Source organism: Anas platyrhynchos, chromosome 2, assembly GCF_047663525.1.
Source record: "Anas platyrhynchos isolate ZD024472 breed Pekin duck chromosome 2, IASCAAS_PekinDuck_T2T, whole genome shotgun sequence".
NCBI classification, from domain to species: domain Eukaryota; kingdom Metazoa; phylum Chordata; class Aves; order Anseriformes; family Anatidae; genus Anas; species Anas platyrhynchos.
Window position 1 is genome coordinate 128,232,149 of NC_092588.1, and position 16,264 is coordinate 128,248,412.

General features: G+C 42.1%; 1 protein-coding gene across 2 annotated transcripts in view; it reads left to right on the plus strand.

The window, feature by feature from the left end:
* The first annotated feature begins 1,552 nt into the window (after positions 1-1,552).
* SNX13 (sorting nexin 13) overlaps positions 1,553-16,264 on the plus strand; it is a 67,874-nt gene continuing 53,162 nt past the window's right edge. The window contains exon 1 of one of the 2 annotated variants that reach the window (XM_038174623.2): positions 1,553-1,962. In XM_038174623.2, the coding sequence (XP_038030551.1) occupies positions 1,945-1,962 (18 nt within the window). In that variant the 5' untranslated portion in view covers positions 1,553-1,944. Of the gene's footprint in view, positions 1,963-2,233; positions 2,268-16,264 lie in introns of those variants that run through there. The other variant, XM_038174621.2, reaches the window with a different exon arrangement.

Here is a 16,264-nt window from a genome sequence, read left to right on the forward strand (position 1 = left end):
TGCATAAGACCGTCCTCTTCCAGCATCTACCACACTTGGGATACATACAGTTTTGCAGTAAGTTGTAAAAGGGGGTTAAGTTCCTTCTGAATAACTCACCTTATGTGCTTAAACATACAAGGTAAGAGACACTTCGTTTTGCTAGACCATCATCTTGGTTCAACTACAGAAAAGCTATCTTTTATTTATATTCATGTTAAGTCATGAGACTTTCACATCCTGTTTACCCCTTACATTTTATAAGCTAGGTAATTTATCTTATCACTGTTCCTTGCCCAGAGAATGCAGTTATGACTAAGTGACATAGCAAACAGTGTTTTAAGTATTTTAATTCTATTTGTACCTAAACGTGGTTTTGCATGATTACACAACTGATGATTTACTGAGCACTCTGCTATATTATGAGTCCCTTTGGGGTTTCCTCTACCACAGACCAGAGCACAGGGCATTATTTGGCTGAACTGGAGTGTGATGAAAGCTGTGAATAGAGAACCATAGTTATATACGTAAGTGTCTTCCAAATAAACATCTACAGCATGCTTTATTTCTGCATGTAAATAAGTGCTATGGGTCTAAAGCAATAAAGTAGATATTTCATAACTCTCGTTGCTCAATGGTTTTGAACAATTTTTAATTTATCAAGATGGTGAAATACCATATGCAAGGCCACTGCATGGTTCTGTTATTGTTAAACATATTCTTGAAAAGAGATTTCTGTGTGCTGTGAGATTTGGATTTTCTCTAAGGAATACACTTGAAGAAGACTAATGCTAACACCAAACATTCAAACATGCAGAAGAATTTCAGAAGTACATAGCTTAAAAATACTTTAAATGGTTAATATTTCGGATTATTTAGAAAAGGCAAATAAACCACAATAAATATCAGGAGACTTTTTTTTTTTTTTTAAAGTTCAATTCACATGACTAACAGCTGGGTCTCTGCAGGGGAAAAACACTTGTATGAGTAAAACTGAAACTTGGTAATACTCATGAATAAAAGCAAGAAGTGGGCAACCTTGAGCTGCTAAGTATTTAAAAATCCCTGTGAAAACTTTTACAAAGCCCAGCAGCCATAAGGGCACCCTGTCCCCCTTTCCACCTCTGCAATAAACAACGCAGGGCCTTTGCTTTTACTTGGTGAGAAAAGCAACTGTAATTGAAAGTTTTTTTTTGTTTTTTTTTTTTTCCTTCTTCTTTCCCACATTAGAGCAGTGTTGTTGCTTTTCTTTCATCCTTTCTGGTAATTCATTACTATTTGTTTTGTATGCATTTTCTCTTACTGGCAGTACAGAAGAAATCAAACACGTATCTCATTTGTATTCCTATCAAGCTAGCGCACCTGAGATTAGCTTAGCAGCTCTGAAACCTAGTTAAACAAAACCAGAAAGACCATCAGAAAAGTGTTTAATGGAAAAGCTACAGATTTCACACAGGAACCTTCCTTCACATGTATTTGAATACCGAGCTGCGAGAGTATGCTCTCACAGGAGCAGAAGGAACTATGCCAGCAGTACGTGAGGCGCAGGTTCTGCTGTGTTTCAGTTCCACAATTTTTGTCTCTACTTAACGATAACATCGGTAGCAAACATATAGAGGTTTATTTTGTAACATCTAGTGCAGGGAAAGGACATGCAATGCCGCATGCCCTACTGGAGTGCTGCTTGGTCAGAAACGTGAAAAAGCGTTTTAATTGGTGACTGCTGCTTGGCACCGGAGAGCTCAGAGGAAAAGTAGAACCGCATCTCGTCGGGGACGGGGCACAAAAACTGCAAAGCGCTTTTGGAAACAACACCTCAAGTTCTGCTGCCCTCAACTTCTCCCTTGGGCTGCTGACTACTTGAGGCCGGAGCAGCCGAGGCCGGGCTCCCACCGCCGCGGAGGCGCTGCCCTGCCCCGCATTCACCGGCTTGCCCCGGTCCCTGGCGGCGGAGCCGGGCTGCCCATGGCCCCCCCGGCCCAGGTAGGGACAGCAGCGGGCCGAAGACGGAGGAAAGGAGGGGAGGGAGGAGGGACCGGGCCCGGCCGGGGGCGGCCCCCATGGGCGGGCGGCGGCGGCGCACGGAGCCCTCTCAAGATGGCGGCCGCTCGGGGCCGAGCTACCGGGGCGGCTGCGGGGCTGGGGGCGGCGGGCGGCCGCTGAGGGAGGCGGCCGGGGGCTCGCCTGGCCGCAGGGTGGGGGGAGCTTTCCGCGCGGCCGCCGGCCTTCACCATGCTGCGGGGCTAGAGCCGCGGGGACGCCGCAGCGGGGTAATAATGTTAGCAGAGGTAAGAGCCCTGCCCCGGCCCGCCGGGGCGCGGGGGGGACGGGAGGGCAGGGAGCGGCTCTCGGCGCGGCCGGGCGGGCAGCACCGCGCCGCGGCCCCCGGGGGGCGAGGGGCTGCTGGCGGCCGGGGCCTCTGCTGCTCGAACCGGGCAGCGCCGGGCCCCTCTTCACACCCTGCCTCCGCCCCTCTGCTCCGCCGGGAGCCGGCAGGGCCCTCCCGGGCCCCTTCACCCTGCCCGGCGAGAGGCCGCGGGGCGGCGGCTCGGGCAGGGATAGCCGCACCTGGCCGGGAGGCCTGCCTAGGCCGCGCCGGGGGATGCGCCGCCCGGCCCCCGCCGAAGCCCCCGCGACCCGCCCCGCTGCGGTGGCTTTGCTTAGTCAAGGCTCCGCGTTTGCTTTCCCCTTCCCAAGGCTGAAGCCGAGCAGTGCTGCCCTGGCTGGAGTTCCTGGCTGCCTCTCCCTGCTTGGGGGTCTCAGCCCCAGATCAGACAGACAGATGTGAGACAAGTCTGTATCTGAGGGTCTGCGTGGGTCAGGAGGGGCTCCCGTGCCAAATGTGCTGCCCAAAGGGGAGGCTGGCGTTTCATGTCAGTCTCATTAAGTGAGACTCACCTCTGTACTTGGTTTTCTCTCCAAAGACGGATTGATTTTCTATTTTTAATCAGTCAACAAGGTGTCTGGCACACAGACGCCTCCCAAACGTGATGACTGCGTTACGTGTGTTATGTGTTTTGTAATTTATCGCTTGATCCTGCGGTGAAGGTTATTTGTCCAAAAATAAATTGTCTTAAAACTTAAGCATCTTACAGGATGAAGACTTGCCTTCTGACACCTGGAAAATTTAGCTTTGCTTTCCTCAGCGATAGCTAAGGAAGTACACTGAAGCTTTGAATGTGCATCTGAGTTTCAGGGCATTAGAAATGTGGCTCTGTGGAGTGATGAGCTATCAAATCTCCCCAGGAGGGTAACATCTGCTAAGTGACTTAAACATGTAAAAATACACGACCTATTTTTGCACACGGGGTATGTGGTGGGTAGTCAGGGTTAATGGTCTGCATGAAATAGCGCTGGTAGGGATGATGTGTACAAGCATTAATACTTGTAATTTAGATTATTTTAAGGGTGTCATAGAATGTTCTGGGTTGGTGCCTCACACCTGACTTTTTGTTCTGTTTGGTGATGGCTGTGTGTGCCTATTTCAGGACACTTTATTGTCTTAGGTTTGAAAAATCTGGTTTAGTATCACCCATGCTGCTATACCAGTGCCACTTATTCCATTGGCTTTTGGAGGTAAAACCTGAAGCTTGTGTTTGTTATGACCGATTAGGATACTTAGCCTTGGTATCTGGAGGACTGGGTTCTGATGTGTTCTACTTCTTGTTCTCATTACAAAATCTTTGTAGACAAGATGTTTTGAAGCATTGCAGGCTTGGTGTCTTCCAAGAAAACAATTTTTTAAAATTTTGGGGGCGTCTAGCAAAGTTGTAGGCAGGCTTTGATTGCTTGCCTGAACAGCAGTCGTGGGGAGGAGTTCTTTAAATGACCAGACAGCTCTGGAATGGCAACAGCAGTGTTTGCAATTTAGAAGCAAACAAGAAAACTCTTCTGACATACAAACTGGAAGGAGTCCTTCTCAGTGTGCTTTTTTTGGCTGCTCTGATGGTGACTTGAGTGACTTGGTAACTAAATCACCTTGTGAAAACTGTGTGCACGCCTGCGAGCTGTTTCACACTTGGCAGGAAGATGCAGATTGCCTCAAGCCTACTGATGCATATACAGTTTTCTATAAACACTTAAGTATCCTTTTTAAAAAAAACAAAAACACTTTATTAATGAAAAGTTAAATATTGGAATATATGGTGGACTGGCATTAGAGTAGGACAATAGGGAGAACTGCATGCATCTTTAGGCTGCCTAAATTTATCTTAATATCTGGATGTGGTATTTCCTAAAATACGAAGGCTGTACTAACTGACTTTAGGGTGGGTGAATACCAGACAGCCAGTAGGTCTCTTTTTATGTCACAGAGTAACTGTTTATTTAAAAGCATACAGTGAAGCGAGATGAGAAAAAGATTTAAAAAAAAAAAAAAAAAAAAGCCAATTTGGTGGATTTTTGTGGACGTGGGTAGTTTGCTACTGCCTAAAATGGCCAAGATCACCGTCGATTTTTGGGTCATTAAAAACTTGGAAAAAAAATCCTGCTATAGCTGCTACTTTTATAAATTCAATATAATTAAGCAAAATATTTAAGTTTGCATTTCTAAGTGTGAAGAAGAGGCAGGATCTGGTTCTGCATGTGCTGTTATCGTACGATTAAAATGTAACTTAGTTTCTCAGAATCAGCTTCCTGCATCCTTTGACTGTATCCATATATGCAGACTGCAGCAGATTCAGGCCAGTTCTGATGCGGTTAGAATTAGGGCCTTGTAATCAGTAATTTCAGGGGAAGATCGCGCTTCCTGTCAGGAAAAAAATGCTGGGTAGTTGGTTGGATTTTTTTTCCATTACTGCCAGTCTTATTTTAGTTGCATCACAGATCATATTGTTGGATGCCAGACACATGCTTATTTACCTACCTAGCAAAGGCTGTTCCCCAACTTTTTGTCGTCTTTTTGGGCATTGGAACTCACTTCTGTGGTCGTGTTGATGCGTTCTATCTGTGGGTGTTCAGAGTGCTGCTGCAACAGCTGTTTCTCTGGTTGACCTTTCTGTGTCTTTTCACTTGTTCCCTTTTTCTTGCTCATCAGATGTCTCCTTTGCCGTTCAAGACTCAGTGTGGCCTGTTCCCACGCGACTTACTGCTTCAGCACTCAGCACTGGTTTTCTCCTCTGATGAAGCCGTGATGGACATGAGTTGCCCTTATCCATCCCTGTGTTTTCAGGTGGCTGCCTTCACTGTTCTTGACTTCTGTGCAGTGGCAACTATACAGCCCTTGGCACAGCAAGGCGGCAGGTGTTTAACAACTGTGGCTTATGCTGCTTAATTTTATCTTAAATTCAAATGGGGGCAAAATAGGATTTCATTTATGGGAAGTTTCAGAGCTTATTTAAAACTGACAACCTGCAACTGAGTTTGCAGTCAGTATTGCCTCTCTGGAAGCATAAGCATGCTCCTCAGTTTTTCTACAGCTTCTTCTCCGATGTTTTTCTTATTAAAGTGGTTTGAGATTCTTAGTGATGGCATCCTTCTGAATTTATCAGCAGCTAAATTTTCAACAGTTCAGTTCTCATTTTAGCAGAGAGACTTTGCAGTCACTAACTAGTGACAGTTGAGAAGCTTTCTGAAATTTGACAAAGTAGGAAAAGTTACTTTTTCTTGTCTGCAACTGAAAATAAGCAATGTAAATACTAACAAATCAGAGCTCATTTTATTGCAACCAGACAAGATAATTCATTAACTACAGGTAAACGATAACGATAGTTAAACTACTTTATAAATAAAAAGTATGTATAACAAACTTTTATTGTTGTTGGATTTTGATGGGTACTAACCACTTAGAGCTGTTTTTGGGGAAAACCAAGGAAATTAGCCTGACTTTAAGAATAAAGATTGACTTAGCAGCTTGTTTTAACTTCCTTTAGAATAATAATGAATTAGCCTTACTGAAACAGTAGCGCATTGTAATGTATATGTTCCTCCAGCCCTGAAAGATGCAGGACACAGTTAACTGCTAAACAGCTAAAGGCTGTTAACATCTAAACCCTTTGGACTTCATAGTGGCCTTCTGGTACCTAACGGGGGCCTACAGGAAAGCTGGCAAGGGACTCATGGTCAGGGAGTGTAAGAATAGGACAAGGCTAATGGCTTTAAACTGAAAGAGGGTAGATGTAGATCAGATATAAGGAGGAAATTCTTTACTGAGTGGTGAGGCACTGGAACAGGCTGCCCAGAGAAGCTGTGGGTGCCCCATCCCTGGAGGTGTTCAAGGCCAGGCTGGATGGGGCTTTGGGCAGCCTGGTCTGGTGGAGGTGTCCCTGCCCATGGCAGGGGGTTGGAATTAGGTGGTCTTTAAGGCCGCTTCCAACCCAAACCATTCTGTGATTCTATGGCTATTCTTACATAGGTGGTCGTAAAGTGATTAGGTTTAATGGAGTTTTGCATCAGTTCTAAAATGTCATTCTGTGCAATTCCCCAAAACAGTGTGGAAGAGGAAAAGTGTGAAGCTCCTTAATTCAGTAAAAATTGTAATGGCTTGCCTGGTTAGATAGCTTAAGGAGCTTAAAAGTTGATTTCCTCTGTTTGGTAGTGCTCTAGCGAATTATCTCTGGTTTAAATATGTTTGTCCCTTTATCCCCACCCTTACGGAGATGACAAAGCAGGTTTTCATCTGAACTAACATGAGGAGCATTGCTATTATTAGAAATGAGAAGCCACTGGAGTTGTGTGCAGGCTATTGGCAACACTTTTAAGAACTAATATTTTCAAGTCCCATTAACACCTTTCACTGTCACTTGGCTGAAAGCACTAAGGCTGGAATAATAGAAAAATCAATTGTAATTGGCACTTTCAGTTACATGAGGGAGAAACTTCAAGAAGCGCAGGACATCATGATCTTGGGCTTAATTGCTTGTTCTCTTTTTTTTTAATTATTATTCCATAAGTAATCAGTAATCTTTCATTTCTGAACTGAAAAAATGGGGCATTATTTCATGATGTAGCCATATTGGAATATTTTGACAAGATCACTAACCTTGTTTACATGATTTCTATTGTATTATACTTTAACTGTGTAATTTTGATTATGGGTATGAGAAGAAATAGACATTGGCTTATAACATGAGTAAGCATGGTTGGTGGGTATGTTCAGCTAGTTGACTTCTTTTATAACTGTTATTTATTTTGGAAATAAATCAATTTCTATCCTGCTAGAGTTCAGTAGTATCTGTCAAGCATTTTACTCTTGCTGAGAAGCAGAAATAGCTCTGAAATCTTTAGAGAAGGGAAGTAGATTTCTGGAGGACTTAGCGTTGCTTGGTGTTTTAGATATTGCAGGGAATGTGATCTCAGTGAAAGCTCTATAAGACAATTTTACTTGTGAATTGAATCAATTGGCATTTTAAAAGCTCCACAAATTTTCAACGGGGTTTGTTCAAGGAGGATTTTCTAAAAGTGCTTCATAAAACAGAATACGAGTTTGACTGCGGTGGTTACTTCAGTAGTATTTTAGTCTGAGGTCATTTCATCAGTGGCCCTGAAACTTCTAGACTCTTGCAGGTTTGCATAGTTCCTCAGACAGTGAGCATGAGATTTAAGACCTGTTTGAACCTCAGTAGGAGTCAGTCTGCCAGGTGCCAGCAGAAGAAGAGGAACCCATTTCTGCTTGTTCACTTTCCATTGAAGGCCCTTCTTGCATCAGATGGCAAACATAATGGCAAACATACTGCAGCTTGGCTTGGCTAGAAGAACTCTTGGTATTTCGAACTATTAGCTATCAAGAATTGATCTTTGTTTCATGGGTGGGAGTAGTGCTATGATTTTTATTTTTTTTTTCAAGAGAAGGGTGATATGGCCTAGCTAAAGGTTCACCGGTACCTGTTGATAACGCTGGTGTCTAGAGCATTCAGTTAAGTATTTCAGTCTAAGTTTTGGGTCAGAAGATGAGCTACAAATGTTTTCTTTCCAAGAATATTCATGAATTTGGGGTCTGGATTTGTAGAGAATTAGCTGCTTTTATTACCATGTGATTCATATTTATCGTGGCCCTTCCTCAGCCTTTCTTGCCTCAGTTCTCTGTTTCTGGGAGGAACGGTGTGGTCTGAGTTCCATTTTATCCAAATCTGTTGGTGTCAAAATGTTATTATTTCATAAATATTGCTATTTTAGGATCATGTATTTCTGTCCATCCATATATGTTTGCAACCCTGAGGGCTAGCTCTGCTCCGCACTTCTGCTGGTGCCATATAAGGCACTCTAGGTTAGGCTCGGGCAGGAAGTTTGCATTGCTACACATCCTGTGGGATGCTCCGCGCTTCCACTCTTCCTGCTGATGCTGTCAGGCTAGGGCCAAGCCGAAAATACTCTTGAAGTTCATCGTGAGATTCTTGTTACAGCTAACCAACTGGTTATGAAACAGTGCCTCAGACTTGGCATAGCTTCTGTCATAGCTCTTAATCAGCACTGAAGGCATGGGAGGAACGTGCCTGATGTTCCTGGTCATCCTATGGTCAGAATCTGGCACCCCAGACCACAGGGATGAGCTGAAAATCTGGTGCTTGAGGAAAGAAGTATCCAGCCTGTGTAACTGTAGAAAGAATGTTTGTTTTAAAGTATTGCTGATCATAAAAATGATCTTGGGACTGTTTGACTTAAGGGCACAGTGAAGCCTTGCTCATTGCTGTTCAAGGAACAGCTGCTGCAGGCTGACCAGAGATACCTGAGTCGCCTTGGGTCCTTTCTTCTTTGTGAGGCTGACACCTCTTCACTTACACCTCTGTATTTCATTATAACAAGTCCAGACTTTGTTTATTTTCAGAGTTTTCCTGAGTGTTGTATTATGGCATCATATAGCATCTTTTCTGAAGCATATCTAATGATTCTTGTGATGTCTTGAAAATAATGTGATTGGTAATACTGCTAGTTCGTTTGGTAGATGAGGAAAGTGGATGTGCTTGAAATTGCACCTGTATTTTTGTGTGCAATTTTTTCCTCAAATGCTATGCTGAGCATTTTTTCTAGCATATGTTGGCATATTTGTTAAAAATTTTTACTTTATTTTTTTAATATCCCTACCTGTTTGAGGTAGCTAACTTCTTTTAACATAATTTGAAGAAATATGTTCTTTATTCTGTGTATTCAAACAAGCATTTCTGATCACAGTGCTAACAAATTGGAATTTTATTCACTTATGTAAAGAAAAATCTTTTAATATGGTGATCTTAAAGCTTGGGATTTAACATCTCATTTACAGATTACATCTTAGGGTACACTGCAGAACAACTAAAAGGGGGCTTACTTACCTATTATGGTTCATCTGTTGCTTATATATAATTTTAAGATTATTGGGGAGAGATTGTTTTGTGTGAATGTAACTGTCATTGTTTTGATACAAAGATGTGTCTTTATAATGCTAGGCTGCAGGGAGAGTAAGTCTTTATTTTAAATTTTAATTCCTTTTTTTCTAAATTGAGTACTCAGTAGTTGTGCTAGACATAATTTACTTGCACTGTTTGTGTACTAGCACTGAGTGCTTGTATAACTAGTGCCTTTTTTATGGCATGACGTTATCTCTCTTCTACCTCATGCTTGTGTTAATTTGACTTTCTTGTGTTAATGATGAAATAAGTTTTATGTATTTACACTATCTGGACTTTGGATAGTATTGGTTTTGTCTTTCAGTTGGCAGTTGCCCTACTACAGCTTTTTAAAGAATTCTTGAGAAGATGATGAGTTAGAAATAGAGACCAAAGGCAAACTTTGTTTATATAAATGCTCCAAAGCTCTTCCCTACTTTATTTGAGAATATAGTAAAGGAAAAAAAAAACAAACAAACAATTATTGATGGTCTTCTCTTGCCTATCACTTTCTTTTATTTTTGCTTTAGTTTACTGATACCTTTTTCTCTTGTTTTCTATTTGAAATTGTTTTCCTGTAATAATCTCAATATGTTTTGCTTGTGCTCTTCTTAATTTTTCTCTTGAATTCTAGAGATTAAGCCGTAACTGTGTTTTTTCTTGTTCTCCATTTTTTGATGCATTATGCAAGGTATTTTTCTGATTTCCAAGGATCAAAGTAACCATGCTGCTGTCATGTGGAGTAGTATGAGTTGGTCTGTGAGTGCTGCCACTTTGCTATCTGTGTGGCTCTTTATTTATTACTTATCACTCTCATGTGTTTCCTTCCTCTTTATTCTTCTTCCTTAAATGTTTATCTGTTTTCCTGCTGATGTCACGGGGCAGGGCATACATTTTTCTCTAAATGTATTGCATGCATAAAGGAATTTAAGGTACTGAGTGCCGTTTCATGTTAGAGTTGAGTGGATCTAGTCTGGGCTGCCGCTAAAGGGGGTTTTCCCAGTCCCACCTGGTCCAGCTGGTGTGATGCTGCTTCTCGTGTCAGGTCTAGCAGCTGTGCAGGAACCACGTGAGGAATTTTTCATCAGCCGAATGAGGAGTCAATGGGAACACAGAAATTGGCTCCCCAATCAATAGCTGTGTGATCCAGTGCAAGTGCCTTCCTGCATTTACTTCTCTGTAGATCTAAAATACAACTAATACCCAAAATAATTCCTGTCTTTTTGAAAATGGGGATCATCCTTGTTCCTTCTGTGACTTCTGAAAACATCTGTGCCTCTAACATAATTACGAGTGAGGTAACATCCACTTTAGCAAGGATTTTTATTATTATTTTTTCTGGTGTTCTTGATGTTGATAATGGCTGAGGTTTTTAGATCTCTTCTGTAAGCTTGCACCAAGAGCTGGATACTCAAATTACTCGATTTCATCCGTTGGAAATATTCCATGCTCAGGTGCTGGAAATGCTTGTTTGAGAATGAAGTGTTCCAGGGAGTTCATAAAACTATTCATCTGTAAATTTTATTTACAGATATTCGTGCTTGCTGTCCCCTTCAGTGCCACAGTGGGCAGTGTGTGCACCATGGAGCTGTCCAGGATGTAGCTGGCACAGTAACTCTGGGCCCAGATTGTGCCTGAGAAAGGAGAGGAGGCTGCTGAGGCTGAAATATTTATCAGAATACTCAACAGGCTCTGTGCGTACATAGAGGCCAAGTGGACAGAGGCAGAGACTGAGAAGAAATTACAGGAGGTTTCTCCCTGCTTACACGTACCTTGGTTTCTGAGCTATGCACAGCAGCCCACGAGCAGTGTTAAGTAGCAAATCAGTAAGCTGAACCCTGTGAAGTTTAAGCACTTCAGATGCAGTGGGCAAAATGGGTCTGTTGATAACAGTCAGCACTCAGGAAAAAGTGAAAAGTGCACAGAAGACCAGGGAAGAAATGCTGAAAGTAACCACATTTACCAAAAGAAATGGTGAATCAAATGGGACTTAGAAGTCAGTGGGTAAAGCAGGCAAGCCATAAGGATTGAAGGAGGGATTGGGAAAGGGAATTTTAAACGCAGGAGGGGGAAAGATTAGGAATATTTGTAATCGATATTCCCCTTACATTTATCCCACTGAAAAGGCCATAGGATTCATCAATTCTTTTCCCACTGTTAAATAGGGACTTTTTTTTTTGGTCAGGCACTGTCCATTCTGCAAAGAATTAGACATCAGCTGCTGCTTAAAGAAATTGGAATCTTTTGATGTTGGACTACTGGATAATTTGGACATGCTGATCTCATTTTTTATTTTATTTTCTTAATGCAGCTGGATGGTATTCTGTCCAGAAAAATAGTTGCAATGAACTGGAAGTTTAGAGGATTGCTGTAGCTTTGTAAAGGTTTTTGTCATTTTGTATAACATCATTTTTCATGTTTGTCTTCATCTAGAAGCATCCTTTGTATAAAATTTGGCTTTATGAGAGCTCAGATGTAATGACTAGTGAGAACTTGTAGTGAAAGTGTTTGTATCAGTTTATTTTTGGTATCTTGGCAAGAAAACAGTGCATTTAAAGAACTAAAGTAAGTTTAAACATAAGAAGGGAATAGTGGAGTAGCAGCATAATAGTCAGAGAAAGGTTCTAGTATTCCTTTAGTGGATTTGAGCTGCTGCTTACAATGCACTACATTTGCAGCCTGGATCTGTTAATTGGCTACTGGAAACTGCTTCTTTGAGGTTCCTCTTTTCACATCCATTTAGTTTTGTAGTAGAAGCTAATTATCATCGTGGTTAAAAAGCACTACATATTAAAAAAGAAAAAATAATTTAGGTTGGAAAAGACCTCTAAGATCATCGAGTCCAACCGTTAACCTAGCACTACCAAGTCTACCACCAAACCATGTCCCTAAGCACCACATGTACATGTCTTTTGAATAACTCCAAGGATGGTGACTCAACTGCTTCCCTGGGCAGCATTTTCCAATGGCTCACAACCCTTTCAGTGAAGAAAACTTTCCTAATATCCAACCTAAACCTCCCCTGATGCGACTTGAGACCTCTTGTCCTATCACTTGAGAACTTCTTGTCCTATCACTTCTTGGTTGGGAGAAGAGAGTGACCCCCACTATAAACCTCCTTTGGGGTAGTTGTAGAGAGGTCTCTCCTGAGCTGCCTTTTCTCTAGGCTAAACAACTCCAGTTCCCTCAGCTGCTTCTCGTGAGTTGTTTTCTAGACCCTTCACAAACTTCATTGCCTTTCCTTGGGCACATCCCAGCACCTCAGTGTCCTTCTTGTAGTGAGGTGTCCAAAGCTGAACACAGTATTTGAGGTTTGGCCTCACTGGAGCCGACTACAGAGGGACAATCACGTCCCTGGTCCTGCTGGCTACGCTATTCCTGATACAAGCCAGGGTGCTGTTGGCCTTCATGGCCACCTGAGCACACTGCTGGCTTATATTTAGCCGGCTATCCATGAACACCCCCAGGTTCCTTTGTGCCAGACAGCTTTCCAGCCACTCTTTCCCCAGCCTGTAGCATTGCATGGCGTTGTTGTGCCCCAGGTGCAGGACCCAGCATTCAGCCTTGTTGAGCGTCATACAGTTGGCCTCAGCCCATCGGTCCAGCCTATCCAGATCCCTCTGCAAAGCCCTTCTACACTTGACCAGGTCAATACTTGTGCCCAACTTGGTGTTGTCTGCAAACTTACTGAGGGTGCACTTGATCCCTTTGTCCAGATCACTGTTTGAAGAGGACTGGCCCCGATACTGAGCCCTGGGGGATACCACTACTGACCGGCCTCCGTCTGGGTTTAACTCCAGTCACCACAACTTTTTGGCCCAGACCACGCAGACAGATTTTTACCAGTGAAGCGTATGCCCGTACAGGCCTTGAGCAGCCAGCTTCTTCAGGAGAATGCTGTGGGAAGCCTTACTGGGTCAAAAGCCCTATTGAAGTCTAGGGAGACCACATCCGCAGCCCTTCCCTTGTCCACTGAGTGCGTCACCTTGTCGTAGAAGGAGATCAGGTTCATCAAGCAGGGCCTGCCTTTGATAAACCCATGCTGACTGGGCCTGATCACCTGGTTGCCCTTTATGTGCCATGTGATGGCACTCAAATGTTGGGGGACTGTTAGTAATTTTTTGGGAACAGCAATTAGACATAGTGAAGGGGAGATCATCGCAAGCAGAAGTCTAAACTGGAACTAGATTCAGTACTTTCAAAGGTTGTATTACTTCCCAGTCATACAAATAGGGGTCAGAATATTAATTAGGATCACCAATAAACTTTTAAATCTACCAATCCCACAATGGCTGGTAGAGCGAGTATGTGGCTTCAGTACATGGATGTACTTTGTTTTGGCAGAAAATCCCTTATGGTTGAATTAAATATTGTGTGTTGGTTTCCAGGTTAATTTGTATTGTAATGGAGAGGCCAAAATAGTACAGAGTACTCCAGATGTGATCTCATGTCCAGATAGAGGATCTCTTCCCTGGACCTGCTGGCAACACTTCTGCTGATAAAGGGCAGAAGTTGGCTTTTTTTTTCCATAAGGGCTGTCTGCCAACTTGCGTTACTGTCCGCAAGGACCCCTATATCCCTTTCTGTAGAGCTCCTTCCCAGAGTGCTGGCCCCTGGCCTGTGTTATGGCATGGGGTTATTTCATCCTGGCAAGCCTACAGTTGTTTTTGTTGAATGTTATCAGGCTTTGTCAACCCATTTCTCTAGCCTGTCAACATCTCTCTGAATGGCAGCTGTGCCCTCATCTGGTGTTGTATGCAGACTTACTGAGAGAGTACCCTGTCCCATCATCCAGGTAGTTAATGAGGATATTAAACAGTGGTGGTTCCTATATTGGTCCCTGAAGGTCCCTGCATAGTTACTGGCTGCCTACTGAACTTGGCACCACTGATGAAGTTTTTGCATCCCATCATCCAGTCTTTTTTTTTTTTTTTTCTTTGATTATCATCCACTTATCAACCCATAGCTCACCAGTTAGGTGATAAGGAGACTGAGGTATTATGCCATGCTAAAGGGTAGATGCGCAACATTTGAGGCCCTTTTCTTGTTCCCGGCATCATAAAAAGGAATGGGGTTGTCAGGCATGATCTGCCCTTGCTAAATCCATGTTGGTTGCTTGCAGCCTTCCCGGGGACCGTGATGAGGCTGATGGGCTTATATCTTCTCTCTTGGCCTGGACGGACCTTCTTGAAGATGCCCTTTTGCTGCCAGTATGATTTGAGAGAGTGTCTGTGTTGGCCTTCAGCTGAGCTCTGACTTTCCTGATCCAGTACTGCCTGTAGTTAAGGTGCAGTTTGACATCACAGCTCAGAAACTCAAAGGTTTCTTTTCTGAGCCTTACATTATTGTTTATAGTTTTCCTCCTTTTTAATAAAGGAAAAATGACTTTTTTTGTAATGGTGGTGGGGTGTCTTTTAACCACAAAATAAGTCCACAAAGATGTGACGTGAATGGCAATAGTTAGAGATGACAGACTTGACCACTAGGGACAATGTGGAAATTAATATTTGGTCTCATTGAGGTGTCTATTTCTAGAGGAACCCTTCTGGCAATTATGGTAGCTAATGTGAATTAGCTTTTTTTTTTGCTTATATTCCTTCACATCTATAGCCTGACCCACTAAGGCAATTAGAGTATCTTATTATATTTAGCCCAGTCTCAGGTAAAATACTGTGAAGTTACACTGCTAATTTAATATTTTAAAGTAACTTTTTATCTAGATAAGGAGTGTTGATTATTTGGGAACCATTAGATTGTGTTATGTAACTTTAAAGTTAAGAAAAAACACAACTGGACAGTGAAATACTACAGTGCATCCAGAGCAGCTTCGTCTTACAGTAAGAGTTGTAAATGAGCGTAGTTCAGGGGACTCTTGATAATTGTGCTCCAAGTATCAAATAACAGATTTAATATATTACCAGTAGGTTAAAGAAACAAACAAAAAACTTGGATGACTAATTTTATAGTCAGAGTCCTAATAACTAAACCATTCTGGATTGTGTGTGTGTATATATAAATATATGTTTATATATATGTTATATATACAATTTATTGGTTAAAATCATACATACCTAAAGATAGGTCATTAAAACATGGTTTATTAGTGATCTACTTGTTGTATGGGGTTTACTGGACAATAATTATATTGCTTAAAGATGCTTCTGTAAAATTGAAGGTATTGTCCATGCTGTGTTTCACACTTGATGTTTCTAGGACATTTTTCAGGAGTTATTTAGGAAAGAGCAAAACAGAAAAAGCACAGTCGATGCTGAGGTGTATAGTTCCAAAATGTTTGTCATCTTATGGAATTGAGCTTATTTTATCCTTCCATGTTGTTGACAAATTCTGCATTTGTGGGGAAAAAAAAAAACACTTTCACTTTGTTTCGCTTCCCATTTTTATGGGCTATTGTTTATAAAGTTTTTGAGGTTTCCTGAAGTATCAATTGCATATAAACTTTTTGAAGCCAATTTTGCCTAAGATTATGCAAAATATTTTCATGTAGGCACTGTTGTGAAACTGTGATAATTCCAGGGAAGAAATACTGGATTTATTTTGAGAAAAATAATTAGTGTTCATTTGATCTCTTATAATCCGTTTCTTTCCACTTTCTTCTCCATTTCTAAAGATCTCAGACAAGAATGGCCTTTGAACAGAAAGCCACATCCTGTGTCATTTTTGTATTTAAAAAAAATATTAAATGTTACTTGATAAGAGATTCCAGTTCTCCCTATTTTTCTTCTCCAGAGTTTTGCACTAGCAAGACCTGAAATAGATGTAATCTGTTTATCCAGAGGCTGAACGTAAAACAGTGTAGATTATCTCACTGGTTTGAATTCAAGCTTGGGTTAGAGGGATTACTTTGTTCTCACGTTGGATCACCTAAGGTGATCGTGTCAAGTGATAAGCCTGGTCCTGTTTGTCTGGTCCTGTTGGATCCTTCCTGTCTGTTTTCCTTCTGGCCAAACTAAGCTAGATACAAGTCA